Below are 17584 nucleotides of genomic sequence, written 5' to 3'. Positions count from 1 at the left end.
ATTTTTTTTGTTGCTCCACTCTCCTCCCACTTGGTCCCCCACATAGGGTTTTTTTTTTTTTTCGGGGCAATGAAGGTAAAGTGACTTTCCCCGGGGTCATACAGCTAGTAAGTGTCAAGTGTCTGAGGCCGGATTTGAACTCAGGTCCTCCTGAATCCAGGGCCAGTGCTTTATCCACTGTGCCAACTAGCTGGCAATTAGAACTGGCATTGTGGTTGTTGCTGATGGTCTCTTTTGTGCTCACTTGGGTGCCTTGTGGTGAGATGCACCAGTTATCCATTCATGGGCAGCACCTAATGTTTATGAAGAATGATGTGAGATGGAACAAATGATTTGGGGTAGAGCAAAGCATTGGGGCTTGGTGGGCAGCAGAAAGCACACAAGTTAGTGATCAAAACAGAGCATCCTTTTTCCTTGTTTTTTTCTGGAGAGGGAGGAAGACATTCTGATGATACTGACAAACTACTAACATAATGGAGATTTTTATTTTTATTTTTATTTTTTGCAATCCAATCCTTGTAAATTATATGGGTGGGTACTTAAATGCCACAGATCTTCACTGCACTATATATACACAGGGTGTCTCAAGAGTCTCTGGAGTTTTAAGTAGCTGAAAACCGCACAAAGACTTTTTGGACAGTCTGTCTATGGAGAGGAAATGGGGAGAGATTGAGATTGAGAGAGAAAGACAAAGAGAGAGAGGAGAGAGGAGAGACAAACAGAGAGACAGACACAGAGAGAGACAGAGACAGAGAAAGAGGAGAGGAAAGAGAGAAGAGAGAAAAGAGAAGAGAGAAAGAAGAGGAGAGAGAGAAGAGAGAAAGAGGAGAGAAGAGAGAAAGAGGAGAGAGAAGAGAGAAGAGAAGAGAGAAAGAGAAGAGGAGAGAGAAGAGAGAAGAGAAGAGAGAGAAAAGAGGAGAGGAGAGAGAGAAGAGAGAGAGAGAGAGCACATTGAGAGATTTCCCTAGATATCTACACAAAATAGTACCCTGTGCATGCTCAGTCTAGCTCTGACAAGCCCATAGAAGTGATGGGTTAGCTATATGGGCCTTTGGTTAGTTGGTGCTTTCAGAATTAGCTCAGTACTTAGTTGAAAGCTGTATAGAGCCACAGCACCATGGTGTTCGAATGCTTCCTAAAGATGAATTATAGATTTGGTAGCAAAACCTGTAGATTACTATTTTCATCATTGTTGAGAGTGAAAAGAAATGTGGAAAGTCTTTTGAGAGTTCTTAATCTACAATCACGTTTTAATATTGGTGGCACAGTGAGGATAGATAATGAAAAAAGGCTCTGGGACTTTAATTTCAAACTGAAGCTTTTATGAATTGGAAGCACAAGAGCAAGGCATAGGACTTAACACAGTTGAGAGAAGATTTAGATCTCCAGATGATATACCTGCCTTGTCTTTTAAAAATACCTCTAATTACCACTGTTTTGTAGAAGGGCTGACTTGCAATTTCATTGACTCTCTTTTTAATGTGGATTAGTTTATATGGAGCTATTTCAGCTGATTTTTTGTGTAGCTGTTTGTCCTGTGCACCTTGTGTATAACTCATTCATACCACAAGGTTGTACTGAATGCCAAATCTGACATAGTAAATACCTTCATGGTAACTTACCAGTAGTTACAAGAGAGTTTACAGGAGGAGCAACTGGTCTATGTAAATATTTTCTCATGTGTTTCTGCTTAAAATTGTTTGAGGGGCAGCTAGGTGGCGCTGCAGTGGATAGAGCACTGGCCCTGGATTCAGGAGGACCTGAGTTCAAATCCAGCCTCAGACACTGGAAACTTACTAGCTGTGTGACCCTGGGCAAGTCACTCAACCCCCATTGCCCCACAAAAAAAATAAAATAAAATAAAATAAAATTGTTTGAACCCCTGTCAATTTAACCCACGTGTTGCATTGAAAAATAAAGGGTTTTTTTCCTTAAGGAAACTTGGTTACAAAAAATGGTTCAAACCAAGATTTCTTATACTGTGTAATTTTCTTTCTAAAGGAGAAACTTGGGCATTCTCTTGAAGGAAGTGAGATCCAATTATTTTCTCTCTGGCTCCCACTTCCTTCCCACCTTCTTATCCCCTTTCTTGCTTTCATCAGGTTATAAGTGAGTTGCCAGGTAAAGGGAGTTTCTACATCCCTTATACCAATGGATAAAGTTACAGAGCAGGGAGAATTTGTTGGTGGTAAGGTGTGTATATATGGGGAGAGGGGGAGGTTAGGCCATGGGGTACCCTGGGAGTGAGTAGGCTTCTTGGCATTAATTTTTTTTCCTTGTGAATCCTTCCAAAACCCAGGGGGTGCTTGTCCTGCTCTGCCTTCTCTGTCGCACCACTTTTAGGATTATCAAAAGGCAAAGGCTCTTTCAAGGGTTAGTTGTACTGGTTCACAAGGGGACAAACTGCAAACCATGTTTCTCTTTCAGTATCTAGAGCTTGTATGCATCTTAGACCAGTTTATGTAGTCTCTCTTCTGACTTCTAAGGTCCATCATGGGTCTTTAGTGTCGAAGGAGCTCATTCAGAAGCCCAGGGTAGGTCAGCATCATGAACATTCTCCTCAAGTAGTCTTCAGTTCTGTATTACACATGTGATTGTAATTCACTTCTCAGTTCTTTTTGGAACCCTCCAATTTTGAAATAAGAAAGTTATTATCTCAATAGATCACTTGGTCCCTGGAGACATATTCTCAATAACTCAATGGATTCAGTTTTCTCCTTTTTGCTATCACCAAGCCCTTTGTGAAGAGTTGATTGTCATAACTCCTGCCTCTGTACCAGCCAGTTGTTTGACTTTGGATATATCACTTGCCCCTCTCCGGTTGTCAGTTTCCCCTTCTGCAAAATGAGAGAATGTACTAGATGAATGATCTTTTTGCTCCCCCTTCCAGCTTTTAGTCTTTGATTTTCCTTTCGCTTTGCAAGATGCTTAATTTTCATTGAAATATGAACCACTCAAGGGGCAGCTAGGTAGCACAGTGGAGAGTGTCATCTTCCTGAGTTCAAATCTGACTTGAGACACTTACTAGCTGTGTGAGCCTGGGCAAGTCATTTAACCTTGTTTGCCTGAGTTTCCTCATTTGTAAAATGAGCTGGAGAAGGAAATAGCAAACCACTCCAGTATCTCTGCCAAGAAATTCCCAAATGGGGTCATGAAGAGTCAGACATGACTGAAACAACTAAATAACTAGGAAGCACCCAAATACTTGAGCATCTTAAACCTTAACTAGGCTAAGCTATATAGTGACTTACCCTTTGTCTAGTAAGTGTCAAGTGTCTAAGGCTGGATTTGAACTCAGGTCCTCCTGAATCCAGGGCCGGTGACACCTAGCTGCCCCTACATTTTGTCTTCTAACATGATACAACAGGAAAAGGCAACATCTTCAATCTCTTACAGTTTTACAGATTGATTATTCAAATATTTCATCTCGGGGCAGCTAGGTGGTGCAGTGGATAGAGCACCGGCACTGGAGTCAGGAGTACCTGAGTTCAAATCCGGCCTCAGACACTTAACACTTACTAGCTGTGTGACCCTGGGCACGTCACTTAACCCCAATTGCCTCACTAAAAACAAAAAACAAAAACAAATATTTCATCTCTTCATCTTTCTCTAAGAAGGCCATTTCAGCACTCTCATTTTCTTTATCATGAACTGTCTGCATTCATCAACAAAATACAATTTTTTCCCTTAGGTACCAGGATACAACTGAGCTGTTATCGGGTTATTTTTTTTTTCCAATTTAAGTGATAGGACAAATGTCCTGAGAACAGGCTGATAATGTTGCGAATTGAAGCTATCACACCAAAATGTAATTCTTAATGCTACTTTCTCAAGGAGAGCTTGGTATCAGAGATGGGCATGTAATTGGTTTGACCGGATTTGGGGCTTTGTAACAAATTCAGAACAGGATGGGCCCTTCTTCCTAGTTGAGTAACAGGCATATTCCAAGTGTAGGTTTGCACCATGGCAATCATGTTGAAACTTGATTTGAAACATTGTCTAGCATTTTAAGGAGTAACAGTTTGAAGAATCTAGTTAAAACTTGTTCTTAAATCTCAGCTGCAAAGCTCTTCTGCCTTGCCCATTTATTTATTCTGTTGGGCCCTTTCTAATAACATTCTATTCACCTTTGCCCTGTAACTTTGCTTTTTGGAAGTGAAGAAATCTGTACTGCTTTTGTGACTTTAATTAATCCCCAAATAAATTTTTTTTGTCTTTTCAGCATTAGGTGGTGTTAAGCCCTCACCAGGTGGCGGGCCATCAAAAGACTTTCAGAATGAAATTAACTTTGATTTAGGGTGGAATCTTGTTAAAATGATGGCTTTTCCATTGCTTATAGAACTTGCAAAAGTAAATTTGAATTCTGTTCAATAAAATATTGAATTCTAATGAAGTATTTCCCCCTAAGTCAAGAGCTACTTGAACTTAGTTTTTTTCTTCTAGTTGAGAGCATTTGAAGTAGGTGATAAAGTTCTTCCTTGATGCTTTGTTGCCTGAATTGCCTTTTTGATTCACTTTACTCATGTATGGCTTTTGATGAAAACTAAATTGGTAATATTTGTTAAATTAGTTGTGGTTATGAATAAAATATATAATTTTGGAGGAAGACTAATATGAGTCAGACTCCAGTTCAGCATTTAATTTTACCAACAAAGCAGAAGAATTCAGACTCGGGTCTGGTGCTTTATTACAGGAGAACAATGTATAGGTATATGGTAGCAAGCAGCTGCATGAGAATTTGGGTAAGGGAAGGAGTGGAGAAGATGGGGGCTTCACTGATCTGGCATCCTTAGTTTATTTGAACATAGATGAAAAAGGAGGTGATCTCCAAGTTCATGCTCTTGATTCCTAGGAATGGAGTAGATGATGCCTTCACTCAGCCTACTGCCTCTACTTTTATTCACAGTTCTAACGAACATTGTTATTTGGTTTCCAAGATGAAAGCAGATTAGAAGTGGGTAGAAAGGTTGTTAGAAACAAACTGAAGGCAGGGAAAATTGGCAGTTGACAACCTAAGAGGGAAGGATCCAGGAATTTCCCAATGTAGAGTAGTCAGGTGCTATTTAGTGTAGGAGCAAAACAGAGCTACAGACCTCAGTGGTCCCTCCAGGCATTGTTGTGTTGCAAGCTGGGACAATACTTGATGTTCACGATAAAACATCATCTCCCCCAAAAGTTCAGTTGCCTTCAGTTTTCCCTTTAATAAAGCAGGGGAAGAGTCTAAATGCAGTGTAGAAAGTTTTCAATCCAAAATGGGTGAATTTTTTAAAAGATATGCTGTTTATAGGGCTATGTTCCGTTAGTTATCTGGGAAAATTCACTTACATTGAAATAATTCACTACAGAATGAGGTCAGGTAAATGAGGTGTAGCTGATGTAAAAAAAAAAAAACAAGCCCAAAAACAGATGATAAAACATTTCCCTCTTCTTAACAGAGAGGCAGGGAGGGGAAGTAAGACTGTGGAATGTTGGACAAGTGGCCAACATAGTTGTGTCTGTGTTGCTTACCAAGAAGAGTGGGGGAAGAGCAGGATCCTAGATTTAAACTGTTTAAAAGAAGGGGGAAGCACAACCCCCCACACACACAAACGAAAAGAGATCAATAAAACCTATTTTAAAAAATTGAAGTTAAAAAGAAATCTAGTATTCTGACATGATTTGATGACTTTTCATTCAATCTTGATTTTGATTGGTTTTCAGTTATTTTTTCTCTCAAATTTGCCCTTTTCCCACATCTAGCTGAAGACTGCCATGCAGATGATGACCGCTTCGTTGTACCCATAGCAGTGGGAGCGTCATTGGGAGCATTAGTTATACTGGTGCTGTTGGCTTATATTACTGGTCACACACACCAGGGTATCGGATATGAGAGATTTTAGCGCCTGGATTGACCCTGTCCCGATTTAGCGGCATGCTTACCACAGAATCAAAAGAAAGTGGTTTCTTAAGTGATTATTAGTTCAAGCTATTTTTAGGGAGAAATAACAGACCCAATATTTTAAAAGGGAACATTTCTAATGAAAGCTGTACTATTCATACAACGGCGAATCACTGGCCCTTAGATAGAAGCTTGGGTTCGACAGCTCGTCTACATTCAATGCTGAAACGAACGCTTCTGCGATCTTAGCCAAGCTTTGATCAGAAGTTCAAGTGCCTTAAACTATTATGAACGTGGGCACTATTTGAATAAAATATGTACTTGTGTATAAATGAAATGATGGACTGGTTTCCCTGCCAGTGTTTTCATGTATTGATGTATGAGCTCTTGTGATTAAAGCTTCATTGCTATGCCTTCTGTATACTGTTGATTACAATAAATATTGATGACGCAGCCCAAGTGCCCATGAGATATGATCAACTTTTGGTTTTCCATTGAGTAAATAAAAGATGGTGGTCCTAAGACCAGCTGGCATTCAGAGGAATACAGGGCTATTATGCTGGCTTTCTTTGTTTAACAGAGACAGCTGTGGGGAAGTAGGGGAGGGGGTGGGAACACCAAACTTGGACTCGAGGATCCTGCTTTTTAGTAGCTGTGTGACCTAGGAAAGACTCTTAACTGCTCTGAGCCTTTTTTCCCCTCTGAAATGAGGTCACTTGCACCACTCTCTGCCTCAACTGAAACATGAAGGCTATGGAAACCTCAGAACCTTAAAGAAATGTTGGCTGAGATTATTCTAGGTTAACGAGAAGATACACTAGTAAGGATGAAGCTAGTCTTACCATCTTGCCTAGGTAAAATCCCACCTAAGAGGCTGAGCAAAGTGTGAGAGCAAAGCCTTTTTTTTTTTTTTTGCAGGGCAATGAGGATTGTGACTGGCCCAGGGTCACACAGCTAGTAAGTGTCAAGTGTCTGAGGCTGGATTTGAACTCAGGTCCTCCTGAATCTAGGGCCGGTGCTTTATCCACTGCACCACCTAGCTGCCCCCCAAAGCCTTTATCAATGAGATGGCTTCTCTAGGACACCCTCACTCACCCTTTTTACTACTGTGGACTGGAAGAGCGAAGACACATTTTAACAGTAGTAGGTTTCTTGAAGTTTTGCCTTTGCCTGGTCGTGTTGGTAGGCAAATAGGCCATAGGGCCTCACATTCACTGTTGAGCCCACAGCTGGAGGTTTGTATTCAAGTCTGAGCTGGAGAATGGTGGAAGGTCTTGAGTCCATGTCACATATGGATCCGGTGGGGAAATTGGGAAAATTTAACCTGCAGAAGTGATGAGCGCTGTCTTTGAGAATTGAAAAGGCCATCATAGGCAAGAGGGAATAGATTTGGTGCTTGGATCCAGGGAGCAGAACAGAGAGGGGAAGCTGCAGAGTCAAAATTAGGCTTCGTGTCAGGGTAAACTTCTTAACAGGGCTGTGCAAAAGTGGAATGGGTTGTCTGGGGAGGGGAGGATCAATGTAGTGGGGTCAGAACTCTGGAGGTTTTCCTGTGAGACCACACTTGTCAGCTAGTTAGTCGGGAGGATTGCTTGAGATGGCTGCCCACGTCTCTTCCAACCCCGGTATTCTGTGATACTTGTATTTCTTCCCATTTACTTGGGTGATCTCTAGAGGATTAAAATTTGTTCGAGGTTGCTGGTTCTCCTTGGACACCAAGCAGCTTCTGGAGGGAGACCCTCTCCCTGCTGTGCCCAAACCCAAGAGCCACATTTTAGCTGCTTAAAGATATGAGATATAGGCAGGGTGGGATGTTAGCAGGGTGTAGCTAGAAGGTCCTGATGCTGAAGTGGGCTGGAAAATGTCCCCTCCTCCACTAGGTATCTCCCCTAAAGGCAAGAGTGGGAAGACCACTGAATTAGGGAGCAGCTCAGAAATTTGACCCACTGTACAGCATGACCTTGGGCAAGTATTTTCCTCTTTCCTCCTCTATAAAAAGGGTGGCAGGGCTTGAACTATATGAATTTTCTTTTTTAAAATTTATTTAATTAATTTCTTTTTTTGAATTTTCTCTTTTGAAGAGAGGAGATGTATGTGTTTGACAAGCAGCAGTTTGTTGCCTTGGGAAGAGACACCAATTGAAACTTGATTTGCCATTTTCTTATCTATTTTAATTAGTAAGTGGAAAGATACTGACCCCTTTTTAGAAAATCATAGATATTTTGAGCTTTTTTTGTTTAGTTTTCTATCGAAGGCATCACCAGTAAAGAAGTATTTCTCATTTTACTAATTGATTATTAGTTCAGCATCTCATTTAGTCTTTCTCAGTGAAGGGCAGGAGGTGCTATAATTCCTTTTAATAATTTATTGAGATTCACACTGCAAACCCAGCCAGAGTCCCTTAGCAGCTGCCTTTTCTAATTAAAATGCAAGTGTAGCCTACGAGTTGAAAATAGCAAGGAAGGGTGGAGGGGAATGGCAAGTTTGTTGCCCGAGTATAAAACACCTTTTGTGTCCCTGTTTTTATTTTTTCTTAGTTACATTCTTGGTGTTTGGGTGAAATTCAGTTCAATTCAACAAACATTTCTATTAAAAAAATTAGCAAAAGAAACCTATTCTATTGAAATATGGTTGTCAATTAAAAACAAACTGAGTTCCCTGCTGTCATGTTAATGACCCTTGGCTGGAGCCAAGGACCTCAGGGACCATCTAATCCAGCCCTCTGATGAACAGGATGGAGCAACAGAGGTTATTCAGTCTCTCTCCCCAGCTTCCCTTATATCCTCTGTGACATAACGGCTCAGGACTTGAATGCACTTCAACAAGCAATTCATAAAGTGTCTACTCAGTGCAGGGCCCTATTGAGAATCACAAAAGTTCCAAAGTGGAAGCCCCTGTTCAGAGTAAAAGCCGCAGAGAGGCCCACTGAGGCTTTGCATCGGAGCAGACTTGCTCCCGGTTGAGGGTGACCAAAAGTGGACCAGGCTGCCCAGAGAAAGGTAAGGCACAGCTCTCTGGAGGTTGGCCCACCAGCTTGTTGGACCACTCTTGTCCTGTGCTCGATCAGGGGGTGGTCAAGGCTAGGAATCACGCCAAGAAGATGACCCACTGGTTTCAGCTTCCCGCAGGTATAGCAATCACTAAAATCGCTGCAGGATCTGGTGGCTTTGTGTAACAATAGCACACTGCCTTCTGATGATGCATTTTAGGTACTTTTGGGCTGGGGTTCAAGGTGGACACACGGCATGCCAAAGTCTGTTTGATTTTGGAAAGTTTCTCCATATCCTATAACACTCTCCTCATGGCTACTAGACTTATGATCTGTGCCCTGTATTGGCCATACAAAGATGAAAAGCAACACGGCTCCTTCAAGGATTTCACCTCAAAATAGGGCCATAATATAATAACCATCACTTTTTAAGGTTTGCAAATTGCTTCACATACATTATCCTCCCCAAACTGTGAGATAGGTACTATTATTATCCCTCTTTTACATATGAGGAAACTGAGGCACAGGGAGGTTAAGTAACTTGCCTGAGGTCACATAGCTGTTAAATTTCTGAGGCACGTTTTGGAGCTCAGGTTTTCCTGATTCCATGTGTAGCACACTGCCCACTGTACCAAAGTACTTTATAAGAAAGGAAGAAAATGAGGAAGATGTCGATTTTAGCTGATAGGAATTAGGGCAGAGTTCATGGAGGAGGTATCCCCTGGGCTAGGCCTTGAAGAAAAAAAAAAGATTTCAAGAGCTGGAGATGGGGAGAAGGGATGATGCAGGGATATGAGATAGGACAGGACAAATTTAAGAAACGGCTGGTAGTCATAAGATCCTAGAGCTAGAGTGTTATAGGACCTCAGAGGCCAAGGCCAACACTCACAGATGAGGAAACTGAGGCACAGAGAAGTTGGTTAAGTGACTTACTCAGTATCACACAGCTAGTGATTGTCTGAGGCAGGATTTGAACTCAGGTCTTCCTGACTCCAAGTCTGTGCCAGCTCCATTACATCACCCAGCCAAGTCTGGCTACAACTTAAAATACAAGGGAAGAAGTAGCATAAAATAAGCTCCAGAAGGCAAAATTGGGCCAGATTGCGGAGGGCCTTCAGTGCCCCATTGAAGAGTGTGAAATCAACCAAGTTATCAATCCAACATGGATAAATACATTCACCCAGTACCCACCTGGTCAAAACTGGTCAGAGTGGCAATATTTGTATAAATAAACCTATCTTATCTTTTCCAAGTTTCTCTCTTACAGGAGCTCTTATTTTGAACCCTTGTGTTGTCCCTGAGTTGTATTTTGGTGGGGGACATGGTGGGTAAGGAAATGGAGTGTAGGGATGAGTCTGTTCTCCATTGTCTGGCAGCGGAACAGGGCGCTGGCTAGGCGTGAACTAAGCAAAGCTTTTGTATGCACAGTCACTTGAAATCATCCTTTCCTTCTGATGGAGACTTGTTTTAGCGGAGCTGGTTGGGTTGTGTGTTTTTCGGTTTGGTTGGTTTTGGGGGAGGGGGACAGGGAGGGGCGGATGCGGGAGGTGGGAGACGGGACAGAACCAACCAGATTGGACACTTAGTTTTGCTTTGTGATAAGAGCGGGCAGATGAACGAGAGCGAATGGAATGACCAGATTTGAGAAAAAGGGAAAGGCGGCAAGGTCGTTAAAGATTAATCTCAAGCGTATTTGCTCCTGGCTTAATTGCTCAAATGCTTAGCTTCTTTACTAATATCCTTTCCCTGCTTTTCTGTTTGTTCTTTTTCAACAGCCCAAGAATGCTTTGCTGACTCTGACCTGAACTTTCTTATTCCAATCGCAGTGGGTGTGGCCCTTGGCTTCCTTATAATTCTTGTCTTTATCTCCTATATAATTGGAAGAAGGAAAAGCCACACTGGCTATCAGTCTGTGTAATCACTTCATCCTTCATTGGCTTTCATTTCTAACCAACCAAAGTAATGTGTTCGCTACATGGTGTAGTAGTTTGTTGTTGTTGTTGTTGTTTTAGTCAAAATCTCTTCCCTGCCATGAGCTACTAGCCAACTTTAGTATAAGTGAGCCTTGTCCAAAAACACTTGGGTTCTTTCTGTCCAATCTGGAATGTAATTACAGAAGGAAAGATTTACTCCTTAAAATATTGTCTCGTATGGATCCTGTGGATGGATGTATTCCCCAGTATTGCAGAGCCCAAACCATCCATGCACAACTCTTGTCTAGGTGCCTGAGCCAATCTAAAGGGGGTCCATCCACTGTGCTGGGGGGGGGGAGCCTTCTGGCTCTTGACATTAGGCAACACCATCACTTATCCCTCGTTCTTGCTGGATACTCAGCCCACCTCCTTTTGCAGTCCTCCATCTCTTTCATTTTCTCTTTTACAAAGCTTCATGCATGTAATTCATCTTTTGCAATGTGCTGTGGCCCATTTATACCCACTCTGTGTCCGTCCCTTCATTCCCCTTTGGTTGACCCTCAATTCTGATGCCTTGGAAATTGATTGATTACATGCTTCACTATCATAGCGCATCGGTATTAAGAAGATGGGGTTTCATTTCAGGGAGAAGCTTGGAGTCATTGAAAGCTGACACAATTTCCCACAGTTGATGCAGGAGCTCTTAAGACAGTCAATTTCTCAATAAGCATTTTATTAAGCACTTACTACGTGCCAGGCCAGGGTGCTAGGCTGTTGATGCAAAGAAAAGCAAACAAACGAGTCCCTGCCCTAAGGAAATCCACATTCTAATGAATCATAAAGTTATGGCTGGAAGGGACCGTCAAGGTCATTGAGTCCAACCTTTTCATCTTTCAGATAAAGATACTTAAACCCGCTGAGAGGAAATAGAGGAAATGAACCAATGTGGGATGGTAGAAAGAGGGCAGAACTTGGAATTAGGGAAGGTGGGTTCAAATCCCGCCTCAGAAATTTACTACCTGTGTGTACTTGGACTGAGTCATTTCACTTTTCTAAGCCTCAGTTTCCCTATGTGTAAAATAAGGGGGCTAAATCTGATGATCCCTTAAAGTGACTATTTCATGATTCTGCTGAAATCTTGCTACTTTTCCCAACACACTTTGACACTCCCCTCACCCCAACGAGCAGGAATGCTATTACAGAATTAAGTTACTGCAGGAAGAAATGGAATCTTGTTCAGTTTCACTGGTGTCTAACTTTAAAATTGGTTCATGACAATAATTCCTTCCCCAGCCCCAAGAAGATCATTTCTATTTTTCCACAATGAAACATTGGTCACTATATTGTGATCTATAGTAAAAACCTGGCTATTTTCTTTCTTACTATGATCTGTTCGTTGTTTATCATCATCATTATTAAATAAACATTATATTATCACATCCTCTAACAAGGAAAATTGTGCCCTGCTGAATATGGAACAAATTGATTATCTCACACTTGACCCCTTAATTAAGAATAACCTTTGTCGATTTTTTAGGTGTTACTTTTTCTAATTGAGCAGTCTGTTTCCCTGGAACCCCAACTTAACTCAGAAAACCAAGTTCCCATCTCTCAATTTATGCAGTGCTTTGTGCATATATCTATATGTCCAAAAAGTTCTTTCATTTAGAGCCTTTTTTTGCATGTATTTTGGTTTCTTTTCTCTAAGCAGCTAGTGCTCATTCCAGGGATGACAGGTACACTATACCAGAGCTTCTTAAACTTTTTCCATTCTCAACTCCTTTTTCTCCAAGAAAATTTTACTTGACCCCCTGGTAAATAGGTATAAAAATAAGTATACATAACTTCTTACTAAAAAAAATATACATAACATCTTACTGTTGCCGAATTTTTCACGACCCCCATATTCAGTTATGTGGCCCCATAGGGGGTTGGGACCCACAGTTTAAGAAGCTAGGCACTAGACTCCTTGTTCAGGATCCGGCTGTTCTGGGAATTTGTTTCACCTGAATTATGTCTCTGTAGCAACCCCATTTGGCTCCAGCCTTGTGGGGTAAGCTACTCCCAGCCCCATATTTGCTTCGCTCTGATGGATTATTACCTTGTCCCTATAAGTTTCCCTTGCTTTGTCATCACCACAGGCCTGTGGTTTCACTCCTGCTTTTGTACAGAACACACCCCTTTCACATCTTCTTGGACTGTGCAGCTCTTGTCTATATTCTCCCATAAATCCCTGGCCACATGCAAATTTGTGGAGCTTTGAATGCTTTTTTAAATGTACTCTCCATTCTAGTGACACTGGCACAAGGTTGCATTTCCCACCTCCAAGCCTTTGCATCCGCTGTCCCCCATGTCTAGAATGCACTCCTTCCTCACCTTCACCTCTTGGAATCCCAAGCTTCCTTCTAAGCACAACTCAGGTGCCACCTGAGGCCTTTCCTGATGCCCCCCCCCGTTGTTAGCCCCCTCCCCTCCCTACAATTACTTTGTATATACTTCTTACTTCTCTGTGTCCATGTTATCTCCTCCCAGGAGAATGTACGCTCCTTGGGGGCAGGGACTGTTCGGTTTTTTTGTCTTTGTATCCCAGTGCTTAGAACAATACCTGGCATACTATAGGTGCTTAATAAATGTTGAATTGAATTACACCACATTGGGTTGTTTCTTCTCTCTGGGCCTCAGTTTCCCATTCTGTAAAATGATGGAGTTAGACTGGATGACCTTCAAGGACCCTTCCAGGTGTAAATGAATGTCAGCAGGACTGCTTTGCATGTCTCTCAGTAGCACCAGAAAGATGTTTGTTTTACCAAGATACCTCTCTGTGGGTAACTCAGGACAAAAAAAAATGCCCCAAAGATGACTCCATTGGGCTTCTTCTTAGTTTAAAGACAGAATTTCACCTTACACTTTATTTAAGTCCAAAGCTACCTCTCAGCACAATGCATATGGTCATCCTTTTATTTCCACCATTAATCAGTTCTAAAAACATTAGTCAACTATTGCGGTTATGGAAATGGTTTCTTCCCCAGCTGAAAAACCACAGAGCTTCTCAGTCATCTTTCTCTGCTGCTTTGCTTGACTTATAGCCTTTAAAGGCCTACCTCCCAATTTAGGACAGAACATTAGCTTGTTTAATTATATCTCCTTTTGAGCACTCTAACTATGGCCTACTGATTTAAGCATCTGTCTTGTCAGTGCATGGACACAAAGAATTTTTCCCTCAGAAGCCTCCTTTTGAGAATGTTCCCAAGTGGAAGATGCCAAGAGTTTTGGTCAATGTGATAGCACTGTTTCAGTAAATATATGTGACACGAGTGCCTGAGAAGCCAGATTAATCAAATCATCTGTTGACCTTGATAAAACTTTCACTTTAAAATGTTTTTGGAGGGCAGTTAGGTGGCACAGTGGATAGAGCACTGGCCCTGGATTCAGGAAGACCTGAATTCAAATCCAACCTCAGACACTTGACACTTACTAGCTGTGTGACCCTGGGCAAGTCACTTAACCCTCATTGCCCCACCAAAAAAACAAACAAACAAAAAAAGAATAAAATGGTTTTGGATGCTGGGTATCATATTATTTGCCCTTTTAATGGGCGGGGAGGGACTAGAGAGAGGGAGAGAATTTGGAACTCAAAATTTAAAAAAATGAACATTTAAAATCTTTTTAAATGTATTGATGCTTTAAAAAAGTTTTATTGATGCCTTGTTTTTTTATACCACAGTGATTTCTAGATAAGTCCCTTCCTCCTCCCCTCCACCCATATCTAGTGTCTCTTGTAACTAACCACTGTATTTGACATTATATGCCACATTCCAAACTCCGAGTCCTCCACTTCTCCTATGAAAGGAGGGAGATGATGCTTTATATGGCAGTCATTTTGGGATATATTGCCCACCCCCAGACCCATGCAGTGACTCTTCCCTTGTAATAAAGAAAAATAGTTCAGTAAAATCAACTGATACAGTGACAAAGTTCTAACAGAATCTGCAACAGACTGCACCCCCCCCACACACACACACACTTCTCCAATGAAAGAAAAGAGATACATTTCCTCATGACTTCTCTTTTTTTTTTGGTGAGGCAATTGGGGTTAAGTGACTTGCCCAGGGTCACACAACTATCTCATTGATTCTCTCGGGCCAAGATTTTACCTTGATAATTGAAGCCTACTTGAAAAAAATCAAAAAAGAGAAAAAGTTCCACTCAGGAAATTATCATCGATGATTCACATCCCCCCAATATTGAATTTTATTTAGCAATAGTGATGGTTTAAGAGACTTCAGAACAGAAGTTCTCTGTTTTGTATCTCAGCTTCATTTTAGAAACTAGACAGAGCAAGGAGCTCTCTCTTTGTATCATTACTCATTGATCAGGACTGAACCAGAACAGGGTGGAAATTAGACGCCTCCCCTCCCCTCACTCCCACCTCCAGGCTGGGAGGTTGGAAAAGCGTTCAGCTCTGTTCACCTGGTTTATTTTGATGTCAGTGACATAATACTGGATCAGAAAGGTATAGAGGGGTCTCTGCCATCTAGTTGGTCTTGCAGCCAGGCTTGGTTAGAGGAAGGGATGCATGGCCTCTGCTGCTATTGAAATGTTTGGATGGATGTGTATATCTGCTAAATTTAACCAAAGTATATACCATAGGCAGGCACTTTGATTGGCTATTTGTAGCTGGAGAAGAAAGGATGCGAGCTCTGTGCTTTTCTTGAGCAGCTGTTGGGTTCATCGTGGCTAATTTTGTGTTTATTTCACATGCTGATCTTAGCCTTAATCTAAGTCAAGTGGATTCACAGAGCCTCCCTTAACAACTCTGACCCGTGGTTTATCTTTAGAGAGAGACATTTCAGAACCTCAGTCCAGACCAGGAGGCCCACATGGCCATGGAAATACCAGGCATGCAGTCTAGAAATAGAAACACAAGCTGAGACCTGACTTACGTCAACTCTTCTCGACCAGTGTGGTTTTAGGGAATAACAGTCTTCGTGGATGCTCATGAATGTCATTGTTTCAATTCGTTCTGATCAGAGAAAATTGGGGGACACTAGGGGGCGTTGCTTTATCACGACTGTAATCTCCCTACTACAAAATGTTTATATACAAATGCTTACATATAACCTTAAATAATAATGTTGTCCAACTCATTAATTATTTATTAGGAGAATTTTCATTTGGACGTCCATTCATGGTTTTTATATTTTGGAGTTTCATTAGAGGTGAAAGAATTCATATTCACGTAGAATGAAAACCTTTCATTCTAGGAAGCTACATGAAATTGTAAGAGACTTGAACAGCTTTTAGATAAGAAAAGAAAGGGAGTACCCATTGCACCCAACTGCAATTCAATGGAGGGTATTTTTTTTTTGCCCTGGCCTTTAGTCACCTACATAGCACACTGCAGAGCCTATCGCCTGTACTGTCATACTCCCACCCAACTTGAAGTTCCTGCCTGGCTTCTTTAAGTGTCCAGAGGACACTTTGCAGGGTGAGGGTGGGTGCTGCTTAAGAAGCCAACATCAAACAAGCACTTTAAGGTTACTGTAGCATGGGGTGATTATAAATATGATCCTCTGACTTGGAGAAAGGTCATATTATTTTATAATCATTGGATAATGATGGCATACATGCTTTTAAAAAATAAGTTTACTTTGATGTTTGATGTTTTCTCAGTGTTATAGTGGTGATTTAAGTGCTAAGATTTGTTTTTAAGTTTCTTTACTTTGAAATCTGGGGGCATCCAGTAGTTAAGGGATGTGAATAAAAAGTTCTCAAAGGAAGAATTGTAAACTATTAACAATCAGATGAAAAATGGCTCCAAATCACTAATAATAAAAGAAATGTAAATAAAACCAACTGTGATTTTACCTCTTCACCCTGAAAATTGGGAAGGATGACAGAAGATGGAAATAGTCAATGTTGGAGGAAGACATGCATTGTTGGTGGAGTTGTAGAATGGTTAAACCATTCCAAGAGATCAAATTGGAATTATGTTTTTAAAAAGTGACTACAATGTTTATACTCTGATCCAGAGGTGCCATTGCTAGGCCAAGGAAGTCAAAGACAGAAAGAAAGGTCCCATATGCTCCAAAATATTCATAGCACCATTTTTGTGGTAGCAAACACCTGAAAATAAAGGTGTCCTTTAATTAGGGATCTGGGTAAAGAAATTGTAGTACTGCTTGTCACATAGTAAGCGCTTAATAAATGTTTGTTGACTAACATGAATGTAATGGAATATAATGGCACCATGAGTAGCAATGACTATGAAGAATTCAAAGAAGTATGGGAAAACATATAACTGATGCAAAAGGAGATGATCAGAACCTGGAAAACCACATTCTTGATTATAATGATGCTAATGGAAAGAATTTTTAAAAATAGAGTACTGTGTAATTATAATGAACAAGCTTGATCTTGGAAAGGAGTTGAGAGAATGTACCTACCCTCCATTAAAAGGTGTATGTATGTGGGGGGGGGGCATTGGGTGTAGAATACTATATGTGTGTTAGTGTTTGCCTACTTGAATTTTTTCATGCTTTGTTACAAGGACTGGCTTGCTAGGCAGGGGAGGGAAGAAGGATATGTTCAGAAACAAATGTCATAGAAACAAAAGATATCAATAAAATTTCAAAAGAAAAAACCTGGGAGTATGTTTAACTTTTTTTTGCTTTTGTTTGCTGCCTCTGTGTGTGTGTGTGTGCGCGTGTGTGTATGTGTGTGTATGTGTGTGTGTATATAAGAGTGGTTGGCTTAATTTTGAGTATCCTTGTTTCAAGGGTGTGAAAGGAATGGAAGAAATCA

At 41.1% G+C, this 17584-nt stretch overlaps 1 protein-coding gene across 3 annotated transcripts in view; it reads left to right on the top strand.

Annotated features, from left to right (window-relative positions):
• The window catches only part of LAMP2 (lysosomal associated membrane protein 2), a 41110-nt gene extending 23731 nt beyond the window's left edge, over positions 1-17379 (top strand). The window contains exon 9 of one of the 3 annotated variants that reach the window (XM_043973830.1): positions 15619-17379. In XM_043973830.1, coding sequence (XP_043829765.1) covers positions 15619-15692 — 74 coding nt within the window. In that variant the 3' untranslated portion in view covers positions 15693-17379. Of the gene's footprint in view, positions 1-5739; positions 6348-10642; positions 14213-15618 lie in introns of those variants that run through there. The other 2 variants (XM_043973827.1, XM_043973829.1) reach the window with 2 other exon arrangements.
• Positions 17380-17584: the final 205 nt, after the last annotated feature.

Source organism: Dromiciops gliroides, chromosome X, assembly GCF_019393635.1.
Source record: "Dromiciops gliroides isolate mDroGli1 chromosome X, mDroGli1.pri, whole genome shotgun sequence".
NCBI lineage: Eukaryota > Metazoa > Chordata > Mammalia > Microbiotheria > Microbiotheriidae > Dromiciops > Dromiciops gliroides.
Note: the sequence above shows the minus strand (reverse complement) of the source record. Positions and strands in the feature narration are given on the sequence as shown.